The 27059-nt window shown below is 37.6% G+C and overlaps 1 protein-coding gene across 3 annotated transcripts; it reads right to left on the minus strand.

The window, feature by feature from the left end:
• Positions 1–218: 218 nt before the first annotated feature.
• LOC140520457 (beta-defensin 106A-like) lies at positions 219–17675 on the minus strand. 3 transcript variants are annotated; one of them, XM_072634385.1, is made up of 3 exons: positions 17181–17531; positions 5786–5951; positions 219–1395 (listed from the first exon to the last, which is right to left on the minus strand). In XM_072634385.1, the coding sequence occupies exons 1-2, from the start codon at positions 17281–17283 to the stop codon at positions 5788–5790; spliced, it is 267 nt and encodes an 88-aa protein (XP_072490486.1). In that variant the 5' UTR covers positions 17284–17531; the 3' UTR covers positions 219–1395; positions 5786–5787. The 3 variants fall into 3 exon arrangements, 2 of the variants coding, with proteins under 2 accessions (XP_072490486.1, XP_072490487.1); XR_011972512.1 differs by lacking the exon at positions 5786–5951 and having other exon boundaries at positions 17181–17675; XM_072634386.1 differs by lacking the exons at positions 219–1395; positions 5786–5951 and adding an exon at positions 6974–15884 and having other exon boundaries at positions 17181–17675.
• Between the last annotated feature and the right edge of the window lie 9384 nt (positions 17676–27059).

A 27059-nucleotide genomic window follows, 5' to 3' on the forward strand; every position in this document is an offset into this window, starting at 1 on the left:
ATAAAAACATTTTAATCAGTACCAAAACTTTGGTTATGCCAGTGAAGATGCTTGTCAATTGCAGCTGATGGCATGGATCATTAAGTTCTTCACTGGGTACCTTGCAATAATTGAAAATCGAGCACATGTAAGATAGCATGTTAGACGGTGGGATTCAGATTTAAATCATTCATCCTCTTTTCATAATATTTGAGCAAAAACCTAAAGAGCTTCACAAATATTCTGCTATTCTTTTATGAGTATTTAGTTGTATATTTCCCCTCCAAGAAACTATATGTACATTGTGCTGTTTTCATTGTCACTTGACAGACACATTTTATACTATTGCTCTATGATTCAGTGTATAAAATTGATCAGAGACAAACACATGGATTTACATGCAAAACTCTAACAAAACAAATAGACAACAACTGAGTTGGAGTCCTTCAACAACATAAAATTCCCCAGAAGAATGCAATTACAATGATCATGAATTTGGGTTAATATTTAGGGATCTTGAAACACAATGATTATTATTTATCCATGGTTCCAACAAAAGTGTACTCATAAAATATGGCTGTATGATTCAAACAAAATTACAAGGATATTTACCAACAAAAGAGTGAATTTAAGAAGAAAATTCTTGAAATTTTCAGGGATAATGTGATAAAGTAGAATCCTCCTCAATCTTGGTTAAAAAATTAAATTTAAAAAAATGACACAACAAGGTAAATGGGAAAAACAACAACAAAAAGAACTTGAATGACATGTATTTATAATGAATAAATTTGGCTCCAGAGGACGGGTTTGTTGTTTGTTATTTTAATGCACCTCCCTCTCTTCATTACAGGAACTGAGGACCGTGAGTGTAGAATTTCACACAAACTTTCAGATACAGATGATGTGTGGGTTAGTTGTGCCAAACCACTCTTTTTCTCTTTATTTTTAAGTCTTTCTACATGAGGTGGCTTGCTGAGTACAGGAGAGATGAACATAACTGTAAATCAATTTTTTCATAAGAAATAAAATTATGGTGAAGCACCTTCTGAAATGAGCTATTCCATTCCATACTATGAATAATTATAAAACAACAATCATATTCTACTCATCCAGTATGCTGTTTATAATATTCTTAGCCTTACAAGATTGATTTGAAGATCTTTCCTCTAGGCCTTGATGTTTGGGTTTAAAGTTTTTACCAATTCACCCCATACCCACCCTCTGTCTAATTAAGGGTTTTGCTTTTATCTTCATTTTGGTCTCTGGAGAAAAGGGGTCCTTTCCCATTTGCTCCACAGGTATGCATAGTAAAAATTAAGATGGTGTTGTCATCACTTCCTATTTCAAAGGTTACGTTCTTGGCTTTTTCTGTCTTAGGAATCAATTGTAGTTTCTTTAAATCTCCTTGGTCAGCTTCTGTCATGGAGGGGGAAAAAGAAGACACATTAGAGAGGAGGTTTAATAACAGTCAAGTGAAAAGCTAGGAATAGTATAGGAAATGGGGGAGGAGGGCAATTCTGTCACAGGTTACTCTGTACCAGGCCTATACCATCCTCTTGCTATCCTAGTTCTTCTCCCTACCCATCTTCCTATATTCCATCAATTGCCCAGATTTATGACATTGTTTTCCTACTCTTCTCTCCTCCATTTAAAAAAATTATTTTATTTTTTTCACTGAACAAAAGTATGTTTTCTCTCCCTCTGATCTTCCTACTCTTCCCATTGGAAAAATAAAGGAAGAAGAAGAAAAGCCTTGCAAAACTATATATAGTCAAGCAAAACAAATTCCTGAATTGGCCATGTTCAAAAATATAAGTGTCTCAGTTTGCACCCTAAGTTCCTCTCTTCTCTATCAGGAGGTCATTAGCACATTTCATCATAAGTCCTCAGGAATCATGATTAGACTTTGTGTTGATCAGGGGTCTTAATTCTTCCACAGGTTTTGTCTTTAGAATCTTCTTATGGTATAAATTGTTCTCACTGTTCTACTCACTTCCCTCTGCATATGTCTTCAAATAAGAGTTCATACAAGTCTTCCCAAGTTTCTCTAAAACCATCTCTTTTATCATTTGATATACCACAATGGTATTCCTCTACTTTCATATACTATAATTTATTCAGTCATTCTTCAATTGATGGGTATCTCTTTATTTTCTAGTTCTTTGCTCTTATAAAAAGAACTGCAACATATATGTATATATGTGTGTGTGTATAGATATATATGTATATATATATACATATATATAGAGAGAGAGAGAGAGAGGGAGAGAGGGAGGGAGGGAGAGAGAGAGAGAACATATAAGTCCTTTTCTTCTCACTTTGATTTCTTTGGAATTTAGGTCTTCTCAGTGGTATCGTATATGCACAGTTTACTAACTTTGAGTTTAATTCAAAATCACTTTTTTTCATAATGACCAGACCAATTTACAACTAATATATATTTTCGTGCAGCTCTTCTAGCATTTGTTATTTCCCTTTTTGCTCAACTTTACCAATCTGATTGGTGTGAGATGGAACTTCAGAGTTGGTTGAACTTTCATTTCACTAGTAGTAATTTAGAACATTTTTCATATGGCAATTGATAGCTTGGATTTCTTCCTTTGAAATTTGCCTGAGAGAGGATTCTGGGAAGATGGTCAGAAAACTTTTGGATCTCCAAATTTCTTCCACAAGAAAGACAGAATATTAATTCAGGGAGAATGTAGAGTAGCAGAAATAAACAAACGTCAAGGTAAAGCAGTTGTTCTCCTAAGACAACCTAAGAAGACCCCAGGAAAGACCTGAGTTAAGTGCAAGCACCTCCAGATTAATTCTGTGGAATCTACAAACAACAAGCCTTGTGGGCAGCTGGGGTTGGGAGGCATCTTCAGACTTAGAAACTTTCATCTCATGGAGAGTGTGGGGGTCTATGGAAGTCTGCCAGTTGAGGAAGAGAAAACTGAAGGACCTTCCACTGTCAAGGGACACCAAGCACAGCTGTGCTGATCAACATGTCCCAGGTGGTGGTGATGGGGAGAAGGAGCTAGCACACCCCTTGTGAGTGCAGTAGCAGAGGGGCAGTGACCCTGCCGGTTATGGGCACCTGCTGGAGAGTAGAATCCCTGGTTTCAGTCACAGGGAAAAGAGGACAGCTATAATCTGTTGCCACCTGAGGGACCTCAGGAAGTAAGATGATTTGTGAGATAGAGTGACCAATGACCAGCAGTGACTTAGGAGTGGAGAGGAGATCCAAGGTTGAGCCCTAGGACAGACATCAGAAAATAACAGTAAGAAGGACCTGAGGCTTGGGGCATTTACTCCCCATACCTCCTGACTAGGACTTGATCACACTAATAGCTGCAAAAAAATAAAAACAAAAAATAAAGAAAACTGAGCAAGGAAAGGAGAGAGAGGTCAACCATAGATAGCTACTGTGGAGATAGAGAAGCTCTGGGTTCATATGCAGAGGAAGATAATGGAACTAAAAAAGCTAATTCTTTTTCAATGAGAAATATCAAATAGTCCCAAATATGAGAAGATTTCTTAGAAGAACTTTAAAAGGACTTTAAAAATCAAAGAGAGATTGATGAAAAATTAGAGAAAAAAATAAGAGCAATCTCAAGAAAACTATGAAAAGAAAGTCAACCAATTTAAATAGAGAGCCAAAAACTTAGGGAAGAAAATAATTTCTTGAAAACTAGAATTGGGCAAATGGAAGATAATGACATTTTAAAACATAAAGAAATAATAAAACCAAATCAAAAGAATGAAAAAATAGAATAGAATATGAAATACCTCATCAGAAAAAAACTGATCTGAAGATCAGGGGGAAAAAGGAACATATCAAAGAGAAATAATAGTAGTACTATTAAGAGTAAGAGTAGTAGTACTGTCTGAAAATTATGATTTAAAAAAAGAATCTTGAATACAATGTCTGAATTTCTAGAACAAGAAGGAAAAGCAGAAATAGAAAAAAATCCACCAATCAGCACCTGAAAGAGATTCCAAGAGAAAAATTTACAGGAAAATCATAGTCAAGTTTCAAAGCTCCCAGGTTAAGGAGGAAATATTGGAAGCAACAAGAAAAAAACATAATTTAACTACTGTGGAACTACAAAAAAGGATTACCCAAAATGTAGCAGCTACTACATTGAAGGATTATAGGTCTTGGAATATTATATTCACAGAGCAAAAAAGCTGGGGTTATAACCAAGGGTAATTTACCAAGCAAAGTTAAATATAATCCTGAATAGGGGAAAAATGACATTTAACAAACTGAAAGACTTTTAGTTATTTGTGACAAAAGCAGCAGAACTTAAGGAGAAAGTCAACATATAACATCCAGGAGAAATATAAAGTGCACATTAAGGACCAATTATAAGGGACTCAATAAGGTCAAATCACTGACTTCTTATATATAAAAATATTATCAGTTCTATTATGACTGTCATTTTTATTTGGGTAATTGGAAAGAAAGCTTGGGCTGAACTGAGTATGGTGGGGTGATTCTAAAGAAAATAAAACTGTGTAGGGCAAGATAAAAAGGAACAATTATCTCATACAAATGAGGCAATAAAAGGAAAAATTGATACATAAGAAGCTAGAAGGAGGGGCAAGTAGGGCTGAAACCTTACTCTCATCAGGACTGGGTTAAAAAGGGAACAACATATATATCTAAAAGGGTATAAACATCTTTTCTATATTCAGATATATATAAAGAATCTGGGGGAGAAAGATGTAAAGAAAGCAGATCCAGTATTATCAGACCTTAAACTATATTATAAATTGTGAGCATTACTGAAGTGTAAAATGGATAATTTCAATTATTTTAAATTAAAATTTTCTTGTATAAATGAAACCTATACAGCAAAGAATAGAAGAAATGTAGAAAATTTGGGGGGAGGGGAACTTTCATTGACAATCTCTCAGATAGAATGAGATTGAGATGGAATATTTCTGTGCTGTATGAAATGATGATCTGGTTGATTCAGAAAAACAGAAAGACTTGGACTTATGAAACAAGATACTATCCATCTTCAGAGAAACAGATGACAAGTAGAAATTAACATAGTATAATCTTACACATTGTATGTGTATATATGTGTATGTTTGTATATATATGTACAACATCTGTATATGTATATGTATATGTGTGTATATGTGTATCCCCACTTAATTATAGCCTTCTTGGTTGGGGGATGTAGGGGTGGGGAGGGAAGAGAGGAAAAAAAATTAAGTAAAAACTGCTCAGCAGAAAACAAAAGAAAATCCACAAGGAAGCAAAGAAAAGTTGGACAGCTTTGAAAGCAATGTCTAGTATTTATTATATGGGTTCTCTTGAAATGGAAATTTATTGTTTTATATTGAATCCTCCCTTATGTTCTTAATCGGTGCCTGCCTCAGTTTTCTCATCTATGAAATAGGCTAATAATAATACCTATCTCCCACAGTTGTGTAAACATAAGATAATATTTATAAAGTGCACTGCAAACTTTAAAGCACTGTATAAATTCTACCTATTGTAATTATCCTAAAGATGAGGAAACTAAGACACAGAGAGGTTAAGTGATTTGCCCTGGGCCATACAGTTAGTGAGTATCTAAAATTGGATGTGAACTCAGATCTTTTTGACTCCAAACCCAGCACTTATGCCACCTAACTGACTCCTTTTCCCATATCATCTAAAATAGTGCCTTGAACAAAGATGTTCATCAATATTTTATGAATGAATGTAAATGCTTCATTTTTAAAGGAATAAGCACTCAGGTGGAAAGAAGTGGTCAAGCCTACCCTGGACCTCCCAGAACTAACAGCCCAGCACACGCACCTTTAGTTTTTAACTCTGTGAGGATTCAAAATATGCCTCTCGAATGACTCCAAACAACACGAAAGAGAATTGGGGCATTTCCCAATTTTCGTTGCAGGTTTTACACACCTCTTCTGACAAAGGGCAGTACCAAAGCCACAAATCTTGTCATCCAGGCCACTTCTTACTATAGAAAAGAAAGGGTTGCTTAGGTCAGGAGCCCTGAGCCATGCCTTTCAGCTTCTTTTTTTCTAAATTTATTTATTTTTAGTTTTCAACATTCATTTCCACAAGATGTTGAGTGGCAAATTTTCTCCCTATCTCTCCCCTCCCTCTACCCCAAGACATTGTGCATTCTGATTACCCCTTCTCTCAATGTGCCCTCCCTTCTATCATACCCCTCCTTTCCCTTATCCCCAACTTCTCTCTTTTCTTGCAGGGCAAGATAGATTTCTATACCCCATTACCTTGTATTTCTTATTTCCCAGTTGCATGCAAAAAACAATTCTCCATATTTGTTCCTAAACTTCTCTCCTTTCCTCCCTCCCCAGCCATCCCCATTGAGAATGCAAGCAATTCAATACAGGATATACATGTGTAGTTATGCAAAAGACTTCCATGATAGTTGTGTTGTGAAAGACTAACTAGATTTCTCTCCATCTTATCCTGCCCCCATTTCTTCTATTCTCTCTTTTGACGTTATCCTTCCCCAAAAGTGTTTACTTCTAATCACTCTGTCCTCCCATTTGCTTTCTCTTCTATTATCCCCTCAAAACCCACTTATCCCCTTCTCCCCTACTTTCCTGCAGTGTAAGATAGATTTTCATATCACATTGAGTGTGCATGTTATTCCTTCCTTAAGTTAAATGTGATATGAATAAGCTTCACTTTTTCCCTCTCACCTCCCCCTTCTTCCCTCCATTGAAAAAGCTTTTTCTTGCCTCTTTAATGAGAGATAATTTACCCCACTCCATTTCTCCCTTTCTCCTCCCAATATATTCTTCTCTCACCCCTTAATTTTATTTTTTAGATACCATCCCTTCCTATTCAACTCACCCTGTGTCCTCTGTCTATATGTATATAATCCTTCCAACTACCCAAATACTGAGAAAAGTCTCAAGAGTTACAAATATTATCTTTCCACATAGGAATGTAAATAGTTCAACTTTAGTAAGTCCCTTATGATTTCTCTTTCCTGTTTACCTTTCATGCTTCTCTTGATTCTTGTGTTTGAAAGTCAAATTTTCTATTCAGATCTGGTCTTTTCATCAAGAATGCTTGAAATTCCTCTATTTCATTGAATAACCATTTTTCCGCTGAAGTATTATACTCAGTTTTGCTGGGTAGGTGATTATTGGTTTTAATCCTAGTTCCTTTGACTTCTGGAATATCATATTCCAAGCCCTTCGATCCCTTAATGTAGAAGTTGCTAGATCTTGTGTTATCCTGATTGTATTTCCACAATACTCGAATTGCTTCTTTCTGGTTGCTTGCAATATTTTCTCTTTGACCTGGGAACTCTGGAATTTGGCTATAATATTACTAGGAGTTTTTCTTTTTGGATCTCTTTCAGGAGGTGATTGGTGGATTCTTTCAATAGTTATTTTACCCACTGGTTGTAGGCCCTTGAGCTTCTAAAGTGGGACCTCAGTGTTATCCATTTCTAAGGACTAGTAGACTAAAACTACAAGTATGGTTCAGAAGGTGTCATATTCGTGTACACCACTTCAGGTAACTTGAACCTCCAGGATGCTTCACCTCCCTCTTCAAACCCAAGGATCCTGTCCCCTAAGAAAAATTGGTCACACTGATGGACCCATTGCTACTCCAACATCTTAGACTTTGGGGAGGACTACAGGTCTTATGGTCCCTAAGTAGCAGCCTGCCTACCTCTGACCTCAAGTCTTCTCTTTATTGGTGTTTAGCTCCAAGCAGGAGTCAAGTTCTACCCCTACTCCCTTTTGGAGAGGTTGTCTTGATCAGACAAAGTTTGGAGTTAATAGACTCTTACTACAAGCCTATAAACTATTGAACCTTTACATCTTGAGCCATTATTCTAGGATTATAAAATAGAGAGTGATTTAGAGTTCAACAGAAACTAGTAGAACACTAAAGACACCAAATCCAATCTCACTCATCTTAAAGATGAGGAAAATGAGGCACAGAGTGCCTGCTCATGTTCACTCAGGGTCACACAACTAGTTAGAGTCTATTTGAAACTGGCCTTTTATACCATTATTGCATCATTCAAGGATTCCTTCATTGTCTCAGAGGAGAAACAAAATGGAGTATCATAGAGTGAAAAGGATGGTATTAGGTCTTCCCAGTACCCAGGAGTACCACACTGTAGTGGATAGTGCACTAGACATGGAGTCAGGATGACATACATGGCTTTGAATTCTGCCTCAGACACTTAACTAGCTATATGACCCTGAGGGATTCATTTCATCTCTGCTTGCCTCAGCTTCCTCATCTGTAAAATGCAGGAATTGCATTCTGTGGCCTCTAAGATCTCTTCCAACATTAAATCTATGGCCTTATGATCCTCAGGGGTGAGAAGCAAGGACCTCATCATAGAGAACTATGCTTCTCCTTTGGAAGAATCCTTCAGAGCAAAAATATCAAAGAAGATAAGTGGAGTCAAGAGACCTGGATTTGAAAATCAGCATTGACACTTAATAACTATAAAATGAGGGATTAGGGTAAGGGTTAGAATAGAACCTTAAGCAACTTACATTCTCTCCATGAACCTCAGTTTCTTTATGTATAAGATGGGCATGATACTATTTGCAATGTTGCAAGAAAGCTTTTGGTAAAACAAAAACTGCTGTGTAATATGAGCTATTATTTTTGTGTCTAATTACTACCTCTCCTGATCTAGGTGAAGATAGTCTGCACGTCTTTTCCATGCTTGTAATCATCTACTTACATAAAGTTTGTGCATGATTGTGCATGTGCAAAATTCTTTTGATAAACATGGTCAACATGGGCCATGGAGACAGGGCTCCACTGTGGGGTTAGAGTTCAAATGACAGAATCAGAAGGACTATTCCTTCTCATTCACTCCTGACTGTTTGTACATGATCATGTCACAGGCCATAAAAGAGACCAACTCTCTGTATATGCAAAATTTTTGAGTATGGGTTTGGAATGGAGGAGTTGAAGGAGGAGAAAGGAGACAGATGATTCTCCAAGAAACAATAGTTTAACAATTGAAGCTTTTCAAGAATGAGATGCATTAAATAGAATGGTAGCAGGATCTTCATCAAGAAGACACTAGAAAACCATTTATTGAGATGCTCTAGAAATGGTTTTTCTATTTGGTTGGAGGTTGGACCAATGACAGTCTATGGTCTGTTCCAGCTCTAAATTCTAGGACCCTATGAACTTCTCTGTACTACTTGTTGAATATAAAAACCTTGCTATCCTGGCCCTACAGAGAAACAGAAAAATACAGATAGTGGCTGGGAGCCCCTAGGATCACTGTTGCCTCCCTGGAGCCTTCATCCACCACCCTCTTTCTCCATGTTTATACATCTTGAAATTCTCATTTTACCTGTAAGCATTTGGATGAGTAAAAGTAAAATAGCAAAAACAAAGAAAAGACTCATCATGGCTTAGGGATTAACAAGAAGACTGGAAGGGCAGTGTTCACTGAGGATAGAGGTCAGGAACACATTTATAATGGGTACAAAGTTCTTAGTGAAGCTTATCAAGACCTATTCTTACCATTCAAGGGGTCTGGGTGCATCATTGTGAATGTCAATAACCAACAAAAGAGACCATGGCTGACCAATTGTGGAACCTGACCCATCCTGCCATTACCAAAGGCACATTCAAGAATTTCTACCTCCCTAATTTGCTTATCATGTAATATCATATATCATAGATATGCATAACATAAAGTATAAATTTTGGTTGGATTGAATCAGTTTTGGTATCTTAACCCCTTCCCTATTAGGCATTGAATTCCTTAAAGGCAGCGACAATATCTAAACTCTGCATCTTCTTTTATCCTGTTCTCTTTCTTCCCTTCCCTTCCCTCCCCTCTCTATCTTTTTTTTTCTCTCTGTCTGTCTCTCAACACTGCATAGCACAGCTGATTCTCTGTACTGCATAAATGGTTGGTTAAATTAATTGGAAAACTGCAAGATTTTGTACTTGAGCTCTAGTCAACCCCTAAGGCATCCATTAAGACCTTTTGAGTTTGGTGGAAGCTAGGTGGTGCAGTGGATAGAGCGCTAGTCCTGCAGTCAGGAGGACCTGAGTTCAAATTTGAGACCAGATGCTTGCCACTTACTAGCTATATGACTCTGGACAAGTTATTTAATCTCAATTGCCTCACCAAAGAAAAGACAAAGACTGTTTGTGCTTGAGGCCAAATGAGATTGAATCCCAATTTAATCTAGTATCACTTCAGTTTAGGACCAGGAACACAAATATATCCCACCTGCTTCCTACTGACACATAATTCAGTGTCATTTGCTTCTTCTCTATATAACTTAAATCCTTATCTCCAGGTAAAAAGTAGGAGATTCTTGAGTGCGACTATATGTGTATGTTTGTGTGTGTGTGTGTGTGGGTGTGTGTGTGTGTGTGTGTGTGTGTGTGTATTTGGTGGGGGAAGTGAGTTGAGTGGCATTAGGGTCTCTAGAGGGTACTCAAATTATGAGAGAGGGTTGAAGAGAATTTGCCAGTTGGACAGATTAATTTAATGGAGAAATGAAGATAAAAGAGTACATAGATTTCATAAAATGGATGAGTTTTGTGGGAATTGTGTGGAATATTGTGGGAATTCACTTAATTCCACAGTTTTTTGAATTATTGGGAAATGGTGAAAAATCCTTTTTATGTTGGTTGGAGAGAAGCATTCTGTTGTTACTTAGTGCATATCCAAGGAATTTATCTAATCTTGAATCTGTATTTTTATAAACTACCTTGAGGAAAGGAATATTAGCTATGATTCAGCAATCTAGGAACAGAGTAGAGTCAACAGCAGGACAGGAACAGATGTCCATTGGTCATTGGCCTGAATGAGTCTGTTCTTCTAGACCTGCCAATTATCTCAGGTTCAGGGCTGGTCCATTGGGAGTCCTGGGTCAGAATACAAGAGATAAACCCAGACTAAGAGGAGGTCTGGGAGCAAAACAGGGGTGCCAGATTGATGGAGGGCTATCACAGAGACCTAGTTACATGGTCCTGGCCACATGGCCTTCAGAAAAGAAAGATTCTCAACCAGCCAAGTCCAGTAGGTAGAGATGATTTCATTGCCAATAATTTTCATTAAGGTCAGGGATTTTCTCTTAAAAAGCCAACCAGGACTTTGAGTACAGGTTCATAGGGAAAGAAAAATCTGGCTGCTCTGGCTATATAAGCTAACAGATTGATTCTTGCAAGGTAAAATCCAAACGGATAAATTTTGAAGCCAGGTAGACGTGAATTCTTTGCTTCCAAGAAGCCAAGGACAAGAGTTAGTTGGAAGAAAAGAGAAAGGTCACTGGGTACAATAGGCTTGTATTATCACATCGTGATAGATGTTAAGTGAATGAGGGTGATTAGTGAGAATTGGTCATTCAGTAGGCTAATTAGGTTATACCACAGTCCTCTGCAGTAGGTTAGTGACCAATAACAACTCAGAAATCAGTAGCGCCATTTGGGAGAAAGATGTCACTTATAGGAGCAAGAGAGGAAATCAGGTAATAATAGCATTTACACAGCTCTTTAAGGTTTGCAAATCATGTTTTATATACAAATTTATCTCATTTGATCCTCATTTATAACCTTCTACATAAGATGCTATTACAAACTGAAGAAGAAAGGTTAAGTGCCTTGCAAAGTGAGTAGCAAAAGCCTGAGGTAAGATTTGAACTCAGGTCTTCTAGGCTCCAAGGCCAGTGTGTAATCCACTATGCCACCTAGCTGTCAAACTGTAACAATTTACTGAACTCAGTTTCCACAGATGAAAATTGTTTTCAACCTTCAACTTGTGCTCTTGATTCCATCTCCTCCATTTTCCTTTGGGAGCTGGCTCTTTCAACCATCTTCTCTCTTTCCCTAATTTTTAATATCTGCATTTCCCTGATGCTTACAAATATGCCCAAATTTCTTCCATTTGTTCACTTAATGTTCACTTAATTTTATGATTCTCATCCCTTCAAGCTACTATCTTATATCTGTCCTGCTGTTATAAGTCACAGAGAATGCCACACATGGGCATATATATATTTGTTGCCTCTACTTTCTTACCTCCCACTCTCCCACTTCTTGATATCTGGCTTCTGCCCACATCACTCAATTAAAACTGCTCTCTTCAAGGCTTCTGATCGCCTTTGATGACAGTTCTCCTTGACCCCTCTGAAAGATTCAACAATATCCATCATCCCCTTCTCTTAAGGTTCTGTGGCACTTCTCTTTCCTGGTATTCTTTCTTAATGTTGGACTTCTCCTTTGTTGGCTAATCATCCATGTCCCACTTCCTGTTCATATCCTTAGGCCTCTCAGGTTTTATACCAAGCTGTCTTCTCTTCTTTATATCCCCCTCCATGATCTCATTTATGAACCCTATGAGTTCAACTATATTAAGACTCTCAGATCTACATCTCTATTCCTATTATTTCTCCCAAACTTTAGTCCTGAATTACCAACTGCCTATTAGATGTCTCTAATTGGACATCCCATGAGTATATCAAACTCAATATCTCTGAAATGTAACTCATTGTCTTTCCCTCAAGATTTTCCTCCCTTCCTAACTTATTCATTAACATTCAGAATATTACCATCCACCATCCTTCTAATCACTCAAGTTTAAAACTTAGGAATCATCTTCAACTCTTTCCTATCCCTCAGTCTTATATTCAATATTTATATGGACTATTTGTGTCCAACCTGTAGTAGAGCCTTCCAAGCTCATACTGGTCTGATCAACCATAGTCAGATACACTGTATTTTGATTCCAACATAATGATGTCATTTAGATCTTCTGAGAAAATGAAGGACAACAATCATTCAATTATGTTTATCAAATCTCATTGATTCTACTTTTTAGTCCATCTCTCATATCAATCTCATCTCCACTCACATAGTCATCACCTTATTCAGTCCCTGATCATCTCTTAACTAAAGTTATCAATTGTCTCAGCTGGTCTCCCTGTATCCTCCTTTTTCTCTCTGAAATCCATCCTCTACACAGCTGCAAAACTGATACTGCCAAGTACAGATTTGGTTATGTCCGTCTCTTAAGGGCTCCAGAAACTCCAGAATCTTCCTTCAACTTCTAGAATAAAATTTAAACTCTGTTAATGGCAATTAAAACTCTTTAAAAAACTGAGTCCAGCCTACCTTTCCAAGATTATTGTACATTACTCCCCCTTCCACACTCTATATTCTAGTCAAACTGAGCTACTTCCTATTTCCCAAGTATAACATCCTACCTCCCATCTCTTTGCATGGGCTCTCCCCTACCTGGAGTTTTCTCCTCCCTCACTAATGCTTCATAGAATCTTTGGCTTTCTCCAAAGTTCATCTCAAGGGCTCCCTCCTTTACGAGCCCGCCCTGATCCCTACAACCTCCCCCTTCCCAGTTCCTCATCTATTTCCTCCTATAACTTACTTTGAATACATTTTGTGTATTTGTGTATATTTTGTATTTATTGGGGGGTGGGGTGGGAGCAGTTTGTTGTTTCCTCCCAACAGGAGGAGACCTCCTTAAGAATATAATTGCTTCATTTTTGTCTTGTATCCCTGGCACCCAATACAGTGTCTGGCACATAGCAGACATTTAATAACTATATATTGAAATGAATGAATTGAAATATTAAGTACATTAGAAAAGAACTATATTTCAAGTCAAGAGATCTTGGTTTCAGGTTCCAACTTCAAGACTTGTAAGTAGAAGAGAAGGGAAAAGAATCAAGCCTTTTTCCAGTCATCCTTTTGAGACAGAATTTTGTGCATTTTCAGTTAAGTAGAAAATTGTAGTGAAGCAATGAAGACCATCCACTGAGAGAGGTATGTTTGCAATCAGGGATCTTCTTGCTCCTCATAGTCATACTTTGGTCATGTCCATGTGACACCAAAAAATCCTAGCTAATTCAATCCACTTGGTTACTTGACATTTTATACCATATACAGCAGTGTTTTCAATTTCAGATAGAAATGGGGACCACTAAACCATACATAGTATCTCCGCAGGATGCACATTGCCTTAGAAAACCACATATTAACAGTATTTATGTTCAATTATATTTTTATGTACGTTGTTAAATATTTCCCACTTACATTTTAATCAGGTTTGAGTTTGTAGTTGGTGACGAATAACCAGTTATGTCATAGAGTTGTTTATTTTTCTCTCACTTGCTAGGTTGTCCTATAGATACATCTTCAATAGAGCTGACTAATGTTTTATTTATCCAGATGGTTTGGAAGCAAGATCAGTTTCAGGTTCATTTAAGTGACAAAGGATTAGTAGGACAAGCATATAGATCATATTCAATAAGATCTTTCATATTAAGTGATTTTTTTTTTTTTTAGATTGTGGATTGAATTCACAGACGACATAATAATGGGACCTGGTAGATCCTACCTGCTATTAGTCTTACTTTAAAAATTCAGATTGATTCTTGTAGAGGATTACATTAAAAGGCTTCTACATAGCACTATATACTTTGAGGGAAGTTCATTTAAAATTATACTTTTCCATGATACTGAGAAAAATGCTAGTTGAAGATCATCAGGAATAATCATTAGTAATGATATCAGTACTAAGAAAGTATATGGCTAACTTTGCAGCATGTGTATAAAAATCTTTTTCTTTTTAATTACTTAAACAGTATGATTAGTAATAGATTCTTGTGATAACTGAGAAAATCAGACTATTTTCCACAGTATCCAAGAAACTACTACATATTCCTATAGTGTTCTGCCATATTCTGTCATAAAAGGTTAGTACATCAAAATAAAATCTATTCATTGTTTCAACTAAATTCATAGCCACAGTGGTAATATGTTCAAGCCATAATTGTTAAGTACTAGATCAGAAAAGACCAAGACTCTGGGACCCAACAAAGCTATCGGACTAGGTCCATTAATATATAAAGCTATTACCTAGTGAGCACAGAAAAATTTCAGACCAGAGAGCATATGATGCTGAGAGCATGATGTTAAAGGAAACAATGATAGATCACACATAGAGACTCCATTAGGCTGGTAGCTAATCAGTATCTGAAACATCTGGTGGCAAGGAATAGGAAATTAAACTTTGGTAACAATTTAGGTAAGTTGGGTAGGACTCCAATGCCCAGTGGACCTGGAAGAGTAAAACATAATCTTAATCTCAATCTATCCCTCTTTAGGGAGAGTAAGGTAGCACAGTGGATAGCATGCTGCCCTGGAGTCAAGAAGTACAAAGTTCAAATCTGACCCCAGATACTTACTAGTTGTGTGACCTTGGGACTGAAAAACTAGAAGATTCCAGAGATAGGCAAGATGCCATGCCTATTATTATAAGTAGCTGGGGAAAAGGAGAAACCTAAGTAAACTAATAACCTTTGGGATATCAAAGGAGAGTCACATTTACCCTCTCACATCATCATTCTTGGTGAATCTAATTGTCCTTGAAACATCCTTGGTGGTGGCTGTGGACAGTTTTGGAAGGGGGCAGGGAAGATGGTGGGGAAGTTCAGGCCAAAATTTCCTAAATTACTTTCTGTTCTCAACACCTCCCCTAATGAGATGATAAATTAACTATATTGGTTAATATATATATATGTATGCATATATACATATATATATTAGTATATATTCCTATGTCCATCTCCAAATGAATAAAAAAGTCTCTTGTGCTGATTGAGGACTTCTGATTGCAGAGGCAAGTACATTAGAGTAGTGTGGTAACTGGGTCCATCCCGTTGATCTCAGACTTTGAATCTGAAGACTTTGATTTGGAGACCAGTGGCCAATTCAAGAGCCCAGCAGATCGTGTGTAGTCACTGGCATGGCTCCATCAACCTGCAGCATTTCTGAAACTTGCTGCAGAGAGCAACAAGCTCTTCATTTATCTGGCACTTATTCAAACATCTCCCCTGGGATTGGCGACATTTTTCATCAAGGAGTCCAGCTCCAACTATATAAGTGAAGGAGTCACAAGAATTATTTCCCAAGGAAAACATTGCTGGTTTTCACCTATAATTCCAGTGATGAGCTGGTCACAATGCCTGAATAATTGTTGGCTGCCAGCCCAGTCCTGACCTTAATGAGAGGGGAACAAGTCAGTGCTGTCTCGCTGATATGATTCTTTCCACACTGAGAGGTGTACAGAGAACAAGCTTAGGCCTGAAGCCTTTCAGATAAGAACACTAGATACGGTATCTTCAAAGCAAACAGCTGCCTTCTCCTAAAGATTCACCTGGAGATTCGTCTGGTTCCCCAAGACTAGAGAGGATACTCCTTAAATATCTGCCTCATGGAATCCCTGGTTTCTTTCAAGCTCAAGCACCACCTTCTGCATGAATCTTTTCCTGATCCCCATCCTCTCTCCAAACTGTTAGTATCCTCTCTCCTCACATGATCTTGTATTCATTTTGTATACATTTTTTTGTATATATTCTTCATATCCATGTTATCTCCTCTGTTAGAACATAAGCTCTTTGAGGATATGGCTGTTTTGCTTTTGACTAGATCTTTCACAGTTAGCGTAGTACCTAGCATATAATGAGTATTTAATAGTGCTAAATCCTACTTTATAGCTGCTACAAATATGGGATAGGCTATTCTGTAAATATATAAGTTCTAGGTTTTCCTTACTGCTCCAAAACTGTATCACCAGGGTTGAGATTGGCTGATGAGGGGCAGGGGAGGGGAACAATTCACAGAATATTCTCTTGTATAAGCTACAAGTAATGGGTATAGGTAGAATATAGTTATTGATCAAAGGTAGATCCTGGGCCTGCTCCCTTGGAGATCTTAGGATGAGTAAGAAGATATGCATTCTCTCCAATCATTATTCTTCTCTCTTCTACTTCCTCTTCCCTTTGTCTTTTCTCTCCCTTCTAGGTCCTCTCCTTCTTACAACCTATTAATAATTGAGCCTTTAATAGACTAATAAGCCACCACTCCTTTCCCAGCTCATATCAGGAGGTGTAAACAGGAGTTTGAGGACCAGAGACAACCCTCCCAATAACCTATGTGGCAAGTCTTATTCACAGAAACCATATTTGGGTCACATAATATATCTCAAAGCATAGATCCCCAGGAGAACACATGCCATGACTTTTTTCTATTGATAGTTATTCCTCTGACTCCAAGGCCCTTTAGTCATTTAGGATTTTACTCCAATAGAAGTGCCCTTTCTCACAAGAGCATGACTTAGAATATCTCCCAATCTATATCTCACCTATTCCTACAGAAATACCCATTTTACCTGAGTCAGCTTGAGCCAACAAGAAGAAAACAGCAAAGAGAAAAGGGAGGGTCCCCATCGCAGAAATCACCAGAAAAGATCTGTAGAGATCAGGATACTTCATGACACCAAGCACCCTTGTTTATAGTCCTTTCTGGGCCAGGAAGTCATTTTGATCAGTGAAGCTTGTCAGAGATAAAAACTCTTCTGTGGTCTACTGAATCACGTCACCAGCAGAAGGTGGGCCATCACCTTTGTCTATTGCTGTCTGTGGGTGTTGTTCAGGACACTGAAGTCCTTCCTTTTCTTTAACTCTGAAGCAGAGAAAGTAGCTTTGTTCCTTTAATTAAATAGCAGGAATGAAGGTGTAACATCTCTCTAGAGGCATAAAAATAAATGTGAAATCATAATGACCAAGCCTACGAAGAGAAAATGCAGCTCCCTTATTGGCCAAAGTGAGGAGCTATGGATGGGTAATATTGATCACCTCAGCTCTTAATCGATGTGTTCCTTTTGTGGAGCTACTTTTTTTTTCTCTTTCCTTTTCATTTTGTGTTACATGTATAGGAGAACTTGTCTTCAACCAGCCTCTGAGTCCAGAAAGCCCAGATTGTAACCACAGAGTAAAGGGCAGATAATGAGCTGCTGAACCAGCTATAATATATAATCTAATAAATGTTAAGCCATATTCATAATTCCTTTTCAAAATGTGAGCAAGCATTTCCTTTACTGGAAATTGGAAGGAAAACCTCTGGGATATTGCCCTTAATTTGCATTGGCACTCTCTGTTTGCGACCTTACAGTATGCTGACTACTTTCAAGGGTTTAAGAGATATTTCTACAGATGCACACTCCTAAAGCTAAAACAAACAAACCCTAGCTAGTAAACTCCCTCTTAACAGTCAGCCAGTAGAAGAAAAAAAAATAAAAGCATTTACTAAAAGGGTATAATAAAAACAGTTTCTCCAATTCCTCTAACCACTAAAGTCTTGAAACACTTTTCAACACATATACACAGAATTCATGAGAAAAGTGGACAGAGAGAACAGTGGCAAGAAAGCACACATGTAAGGAACATGTGACCAAGGCAATTCATACCTCAGATACTGGAAGTCAGCTTTTTTCTCCTGAAGGAATATTCACAGTGCTTGGCTCTCAGATTATTTTCCTCTCCACAACTCACTTTCAAATGCCAATTAGTGATTCCTTGAATGCACAGCTGGCTTTCTACTCTGCTACCAGAGCTCACACTCCTTAAAATTGCCATTAGATTACTAATTAGATATGGCATTTAAGAGATCATTGATAACTTTGGCAAGAGAGGCTTTAGTTGAATAAGGAGGACAGTAGTCAAACTTTAGAGAGTAAAGAAGAGACTAAAAGGAAAGGAATGGAGGCAGTGACTGTAAGAAGACTCTCTCTAAGAGTGTATATACACAAAAGAGAGATGACGTGGGAAAACAACTAGCAAGGATGGATAGATCAAGTGAGAGGTTTGTGAAAATGTGGGAGACATAGGCATGTTTATAGACAGTATGGAAGCAGACATTGTATAAGGAGAAATTCAAGAGAGTAGGGATGATAGATGTAGCAATTTCCTGGAGAAGACAGGATAGAATTTTAGCACTTGTGCATTTAGAGAGGTTTGCTTCAGCAAGAAGGACTGCCACTTTATGTGAGAAAAGGTGTAATAGGAAATAGTGCAGAAGGTGTCTGGGTTATGTAAATTGAGGAGAAGTGGGGGAAAGTGGGGAAAAGAACTTAAATTTTTTCAGTGACATGAAACAAGGCTCTCAGCTGAAAGTATGGAAGGAGGGAGAACTATGTGAGGATTTGAGGAAAGATGAAAAAGTTTGATAAAGTTGCTATAGTGAGTCAATTAGGGATGTACAAAGGAATCACTTTGCTTCAGTGGGGGCCAAGTTGAGGTTAAGTAGCATAAATTTGTAGGTGATCCAGTCAGCACAGTTTGTTATTTTCTCCAACTTTGTTTAGCAAAAGGTGAGTAGGAAAGAAAGCAGAGGATGTTGAAGCTCCCTAGTATGAAAGCAAGAGTAAGGGAGGGAAGAGAGTCTGTGAGCTAGGCATTGAATTCATCAAGGAAAGATGAGTGATCTGGAGTTTGTTAAGCAACAGCTACTAGAATTATGATTAGATTGCAGATGTGGATTGAATGAACCTCAAAAGATGAAAGGTTACTGACTGATCATGGTACAGGGACTGCTTAGAAGTGGCAATGAAAAGTAGGGTCTCCAGACTGACCAGTGGGGGAGTGAAATTACAACCAGTTCTGGAAAGGGTGGCCAAGGAGGCTGTGTTGTCAAGAGAGAGCCAGGTTTCAGTAAGAAACAAGAGCTAGGGATGGGGAAGGAAATGATTAGAGATGAAACTAACAAAGAACATAGGAAAAAGAATGGTACCTTTTGAATGGAACATTTTGGAGAGAAAGGTTGAGGGGATGGGAATAAGAGAACAGGCATCAGGAGATGGAGAATGAGATTCAAATACTGACAACTCAGGACCTCAGAATCACTGGAATGGGGAGGATATAACTTGGTGGGAAGTGATTAATTATTAAGAAATGAAATCCTTTCATGTAGAAATGAATTCCTTTGGGGGAAAGAAGGGAGTGTTGGGAATATTGTAAAGATATTTTTCAGTCAGGTGTAAGTTGGACTAGATGGCCTCTGAGTTCTTTCTAAAATTCTCTTATTCTATGAGTGGATAACATATCCAAGGAAAATAAAATGTTGTATGAAGGGAAAATGAACAAGGAAAGATCCTTGAAAAACAGTCATGTGAAGGATTTGGGAAAAGAACGATAAACCAAAGAGTGGAACAAAAGGTAAGAGAAAACATCTCTTAAACCAAAGTGAGAGAGAGAGTATTCAGCAGTACTCAGTAGAAGTGGGTGATCCATAGTCAAATGCTACAGAGGGATCAAGGAGAATAAGAGTTGAAAAGAAACCTTTGATATGACAATTAGGAGATCACCGGTGATGTTAGAAAAAAAGTATTTCAGCACAGTCGTGGGAGAGGAAGCCAGATCATAAGAGTTTGGATGAGGAGAGAGTAGGAGATTTAAAAAAAGTAAAGAATAATGAATACATGCTTTTTAAAGAGAAATTTAGTAGTCAGAAGAAACAACCTACTATGTGGCACAGAGAAGAAATTAAGTTCTGTCTCTGACACATAGTGGCTTTGTGAAGATAAGCAAGTTATTCCATTTCTCAGTACCCCAGGCAGCTCCTTCTAAGACTTGCAAGTTACAATGGGGGAAAGAGTTTCCTAGAACAGTTAGAAATCATAGGTCCATTGCTAATTCCTGTCCCTACTGTGTGGTAGATATTGGGGACACAAATATAAAATCGAGGCAATCTGTCTTCAAGAAACCTAGATCCTGAAAAGAGACACATGTTTAACTCTAAATGAATGCAGGTTATAAGCAAAATAAACATAATCACTTGAGAATGGAAATATCTATTGAGGGTGATCAGGAAAGGTCTTTAGAAAGGAGTGGCATTTGAGCTAAACCTTGATGGGATTTAGGGGTTTCAAGAAGCAGAGACAAGGAGGGACAGCATTCTAGGCATGGAAATAGAATATGAAAAATCATAGTAACAGGAGATGCAATGTCATGTTTGGAGATCAGAAAGCAGGGTAGACCAGCTTTGCTAAAGCATAGAGTGTATTAGGAAGATTAATATGTAACAACCCTGCAAAGGTAGAGAGCCATTCCCCAATAGATAAATGGTCAAAAGATATGAAAAGGTAATTTTAAAAAGGAAGAATGCAAGCTATCATGATCATATTTTTTAAATGTTCCAAATTCTTAATCAGTATAAAGCAAGTTAAAACAACTCTAAGGTTCCAACTTACACTCATCAGATTGTCAACTATAACAGAAAAGGAAAATGACAGATGTTGGAAGAGTGGTGAGTGGATAAGCGTTGTTATTGAAGCTTTGTATTGATTCAACCATTTTGAGAAGCAATTGAGAGCTACACATCCAAAGTCACTAAATTGTACATAGCCTTTGACCAAATGATGTCATCAATAACCCTGCACCCCAAAGAAGACAAAGGCACACAAAAAAGATATATTATAAAAAATATTAATAGTAGTATGATGGCACAGTTGATAAAGCAACAGATCTACAGTCAGGAAGACCCAACACAAATCCAGTCTAACACTTGCTAGCTATGTGACTCTGGGAAAATCATTTAACCTTTTTTGTCTCAATTTCCTCATCTGTAAAATGGGGATAATCATTACATCTATTTCCCAAGCATATTGTGAGCATAAAATGAGATAACAATTGTAAAGCACTTAACATAGTTCCTGACACATAGTATGAACTATATAAATATTAACTATTATTCTTATCATCATTATTAGCAATAGCAATATACTTTTTGTTATAGCCAAAGAAATGAGACAAAATGGATGTCCACCAACTGAGGAATAACTATACATATTGTAATGTGTGAATGTAATGAAATATTATTTCACTCTAAGAATTGCCTAAAGGACAAATTCAGAGAAACATGGAAAGACTTGGATAGACTGAGTATAGCAGTAAGCACTCCAACATACACAAGAGGGTCTGCTGCACACCTTCCTAGATTTGTTTTTCTAAAAGGAAAGCAACTTTTGAGGAGTCAAAAATCACTTTAATCAAACACATATACCAACAGAGAAAATACAAGCAGGACCAACAGACCGGGCTTCCAATTGTCTGACTGTAGGCAATACGTCCATCATTACAAGAGAAGCACCAACATCTGGGTTTTCAAAGCCAGGGGCTTCTTAAAACTGCTACCCAGAGTCTCATCTGGCACACAAACTTTCTTCCAAAAACTAAGCCCCAAAACAAAACTTCACCTCAGAGCACATATATATATATATACTCCTTTCAGAGCCAGAGGGTACAACCTCTCATGACCCAGTGCCTCACCAGCAATAAGCAAAAGATCTAGGCCCCCATACAAAACAAGTTTCCTCCAAGGCCTATCAATGGACAGGGAAAATTTTTAACTCCCATTACACTGAGACAGATTAAAATGAGTGAAAGCAGGATACTCCATCACATGTCTTTCTGTCATTGCTCTGGACATCTCTCATCCCTGGAACAGACTCCCTTCTTACCTCCACTTCAAACAGCCCTTCTCTTCTTTTAATCCACAGCTCAAGTTATAACTTCTGCTTAAAGTCTTTCCTCATTCCCCAGATTGCTGGTGCTCTTTCTCTCTACTTTACATTAAAGTGTTTTATATATTTGTTTTTATTCACAATCATTTTATGTCATATTTGCACATAGGTTAACAAGTGTACTTCTTGTCGCTCCTATTTGAATGGAGTCTCCTTAAGTGCAGGCATTATTTGTTCTTTTTATTTGCATCCCTAAAACCTAACACAGTGCTTTGGTACATTTTAAATGCTTAATAAATATTTGTTGATTGATAAGAATTGAAATGATCAAAAGGAAACTGAATTTGAAAAACTTAAGAATTTATTATAACAATGACCAATAATGACTTGAGAAGAGTAATGATTAAGTATAATTCCTTCCTCTTGGCAGAGTGACAAACAGAGCAGAATGAGACATTTTCAGACAAGGTTATTAGAGGGATTTGGGGTTTTTGACTAGACCCATTGCAAGGAATGTCTTCTACTGCTGGTTGTAAAGATCCTGTTAAGCACTGTACAGAAGGAATTGGTGGGTAGTAATAGTGATGCAACAAAAAGAAAACAAGAAAAAAGTAGTATTGCTGAAACATTAAAATAATAAACATTCAAAAAAGCAAAAAAGTTCAGAAGGAAACAAAGGCAAGTAGGGCAGTTCATTACTAATGTACTAAATGTAATATTTTTACAAACTATAAAATAGTGCATAGCTTCATATTCAATCCTCTTTTAATGTTCCTTGTATATTGAAGTGTTCATATTTGTTGATGTTTAAGTTCATAATTTTAAAAATTAAATTGAAAAAGAAAGGAAAAAATAAACCTCTGCTGGAGCAGAGTTGTCAAAAGTGGCCAGTAGGCTGTATTGTGACTGACAAGACATCCCAATATGCTGAAACATATTAAAATACAATTGGGAAATATTTAATAAAAATATAATAGAATATAGATAATGTTAATATGTGGTTTTCTAACTCAATATGGCTCCCATAGGGATTTTTATGTACAGTTTACCATCCCTTCTACATTTGAATTTGACCACAGGGTTAGAACCATCTTCTATAAGGTTTTAAATGGCAAAGATGAGAGTTTGTACTTTATCCTAAAAGCAACAGGAGTCACAGAAAGATGGGGTGGCAGTTGGATGGAGTGCATTGGGGAGACATGATTGTGTCTCCCTCCTACACTCTAGTGTACATCTTCAGCTGCTGGCTGCTCTATTTAGATGTCTCATAGTCTTCTCAAACTCAACATGTCCAAAGCAGAACTTTATCTTGCATCTATGACCTCCCTCCCTCCACCTCCTAATTTCCTGATTACTTATGAAGGTACCATCTGCCCAGTCCCTCAGGTTCACAAGCTAGGAGACATCCTCAACTTTTTACTTTCAATGACTACCTCTAAACCCAATAAACTGCTAAGTTTCCTTAGTTCTACTTCCCTATTTGTCCCCTCTTTTGCATTTGTACCACATTCACCATAAGCAAGGCATCATTACCTCTTGCCTAGACTATCAGGATAGCCTCTTGATTGCTCTGACTACTTACAGTCTTTTTCCCTTTCCAGATCTGCCAGGCCTAGAGGCCTGAGGGCTACCTGAGTCTTACCTTACCTGTCCCAGGTCTTCGGTTGGCCAAACCAGATAAACGTATGAGAGAAGAGACTTTCCGGAGTCGAACAAGGGTTAGGCTTTATTCAGGGTCCTGGTTACATGTGCAGGGGGAGCTCTTCCTTAGGAGGGAGAGAGAAATCTCCCAAGGAGGCAAGATCTTACGGTAAGAGATTGGAAGTAGAAGTGTAAGTGGGGAGAGAGGGGGAAGGGAAGAGCGAAGAGAGAAGGAAGAGGGGCCTTCTGTCCTGTAAGGGCCCCTCAGCTCTAAGAGCGCCTTCAGGCTTTCCTGACCCTAATTAAGCTCTCCAGCCGCATAGTTTGCACCTGAATACCGTGCCTGTTAGATAACAATAGGTGTGCCCAGACCCGGGCCAATCTCGAGAGCGGGGAGAGCTCTCTCCCATCACGTTTCTCACGGGAAGAGGCGGAAATACACGAGATAGCTTGGTCTCACTCCTCGATTCCCTGCTGTTTTCTGGGGGGCCTCATGAGAACTCTAAGATTTAGAAGTTCCCACCTTTACCCGCCCGAGACTGTCCACATGGAATTGAGCTTCCACCCCCAACACAGATCATTCTCCATTCAGGTATGAAAGGGATTCCGTGTTTCTCAGTTCTGTGGCCTAAAGACAGGATGAGTAGTAAGAATTCGCTTGAACAAAATAGGACATTTCATAGAGCGGACTTTGGCTTGAAAAAGAAAAGGGGCAAGTACTACAGCTTAAAGACTCTTAAATTCATTATTCTCCTGCACACTTATCTTCCTACCAATCTGTTATCCGTATCAGAGGCAGCTTAAATGGTGTAGTGGATAGAGCACTGGGCCTAGAGCCAACATCTGAGTTCAAATCTAACCACAGATACTTGCTAGGTCTGTGACCCTGAGCAAATCATTTCATCTGTGTTTGCCTCAGTTTCCTCAACTGTAATGTGGGTGTAGTACCTGCCTCTTTGCGAGAATCAAATGAGATAGCATTTGCAAGCACTTAGCACTGACCCATGGCAGTTAATTAAGGCTTGTTTCCTTTCTTCCATTAAAAGAATGACTGAACAGGACATTCCATTTCCTGTATCTATGCCCTTGCACAGGCAGCCCCCATGCTTGGAATCTCTAGCTTTCTTCAAGGGTTAAAACAAGAGCCTTAAAGATATAGAACAGTGAATAGATGGAACAGATTATCTATACAATAAGCAGGAGGAAATGATCATGGTAATCTTGTGTTTGATGAATGCAAGCATCCGGACTTTTTGGACAAGACCTCACTAACTGATAAAAACTTCTGGGAAAACTGGAAAGCAGTTTGGCAGAAACTAGGTACAGACCAAAACCCCACACTGTATACAAAGATAAGGTCAAAATGAGTACATGATTTAGACATGAATGGTGATATCATAAGCAAACTGAGGGACCATGAAGCAGTTTACCTCTCAGGTCTATGGATAAGGGAAGGATTTATTACCAAATAAGAGAGAGGCAGCATTATGAGATGCAAAATGGATCATTTTGATTACATTAAATTCTTTTTTCACATACAAAACCAAAGCAGCCAATATAAAAAGAATAGCAGAAAATTGGGGTGGGGGGAGGATTTTACAGCAAGTTTCTCTGATAAAGGTCTCATTTCCTGAATATATAGAAAATGGAGTCAAACTTATTGACTCCATTATAATATTGACAATAATATAGTCAAACTATAATATTGCAAGGCCATTTCCCAGTTGATAAATGGTCAAAGAATTGAGCAGGCAGTTTTCAGATGAAATCAAAACTATCTACACTCATATGAAAAATGCTCTAAATCACTGTTGGTTAGAGAAATACAAATTAAAACAACTCTTAGTTACCACCTCATATCTATCAATTTGGCTAATACGGATGGAAAAGAGAAATGAGAAAATGTTGTAGGAAAATTGGGACACAAATGCACTGTTGATGGCATTGTGAACTGATCCAACCATTCTGGCGAGTATTTGAACTATTCCCAATGGGCTATCAAACTGTGCGTACCTTTCTGTATCCCAAAGAGATAATAAAAAGTGGGAAAATGCACTATAGCTGCTCTTTTTGTGGTAGCAAAGAATTGGAAATCAAAGGGATACCCATTAATTAGGCAATGGCTGAACAGGTTGTGGTATACGATTGCAACGAAGTATTATTGTGTTATAAGAAATGATGAGCAAGATGCTTTCAGAAAACACCTAGAAAGATTTACATAAACTGTTACAAAGTGAAGTGAGCAGAACCAAGAGAACATTATTCACAGTAATAACAATATTTACAGGGATGAACTATGAATGACTCAGCTATTCCCAGCCATACAAAAATCCAAGACAATTCTGAAGATTTTTGATGAAAAACATTATCCACCTCCAGAGAAAGAACTAATGGAATCTAAATGTAGATTGAAGCATTTTTTTAAAACTTCATTTTTCTTGTAGTTTTTTTGGTCTGTTTTCTTTCACAATATGACTAATACAGAAATATGTTTTACATGGCTGCACATATATAACCTTCATTAAATTGTTCGCCTTCTCAGTGATGGGGGAGGGAAGGGATGAAGAGAGAGAATTTGGAACTCAAAATTATAATAAAAAAAACGAAGGCTAAAATTGTTTTTACTTAGAATTGGGAAAAATATTAAAAAAAAAAAAAAAAAGGAAGAACAAGAGTTCTATCCTGATACTCCACTTTGCCAGTGCTCTCTTTACCCTCATCCCTAGAAATTACTTTGCATTCATTTTCCATATTTTCTTATCTGTATTCATGTGTTTCTCCCAAGTAGAACATAAGCTGTTTGAAGACAAATTTCCTTTTTTCTTTATATTCTCAATTCATAGCACTGTGTCTAATAAATGCATGTCGAATGAATGAATGGATGAATGAATGAATGAATGAATGAATGAATGAATGAATGAATCATCTAAAACATTTAGCCAAGAATACAATTGTAGTCATAAAGATCTTTTTTTCATTTCCTGTCCTAAGAGAATAAAGGTTAATGAAATAGTACAAATGAGAATCTGTGGTTCTGGGATTCCATCAACTCCTTGATCTTTAGCAAACAGAAGTAATGCTATCTTCTTTGAATTCAAACTTTCCTAA

Source organism: Notamacropus eugenii, chromosome 1 (assembly GCF_028372415.1).
Source record: "Notamacropus eugenii isolate mMacEug1 chromosome 1, mMacEug1.pri_v2, whole genome shotgun sequence".
In the NCBI taxonomy this organism is placed as follows: Eukaryota; Metazoa; Chordata; class Mammalia; order Diprotodontia; family Macropodidae; genus Notamacropus; species Notamacropus eugenii.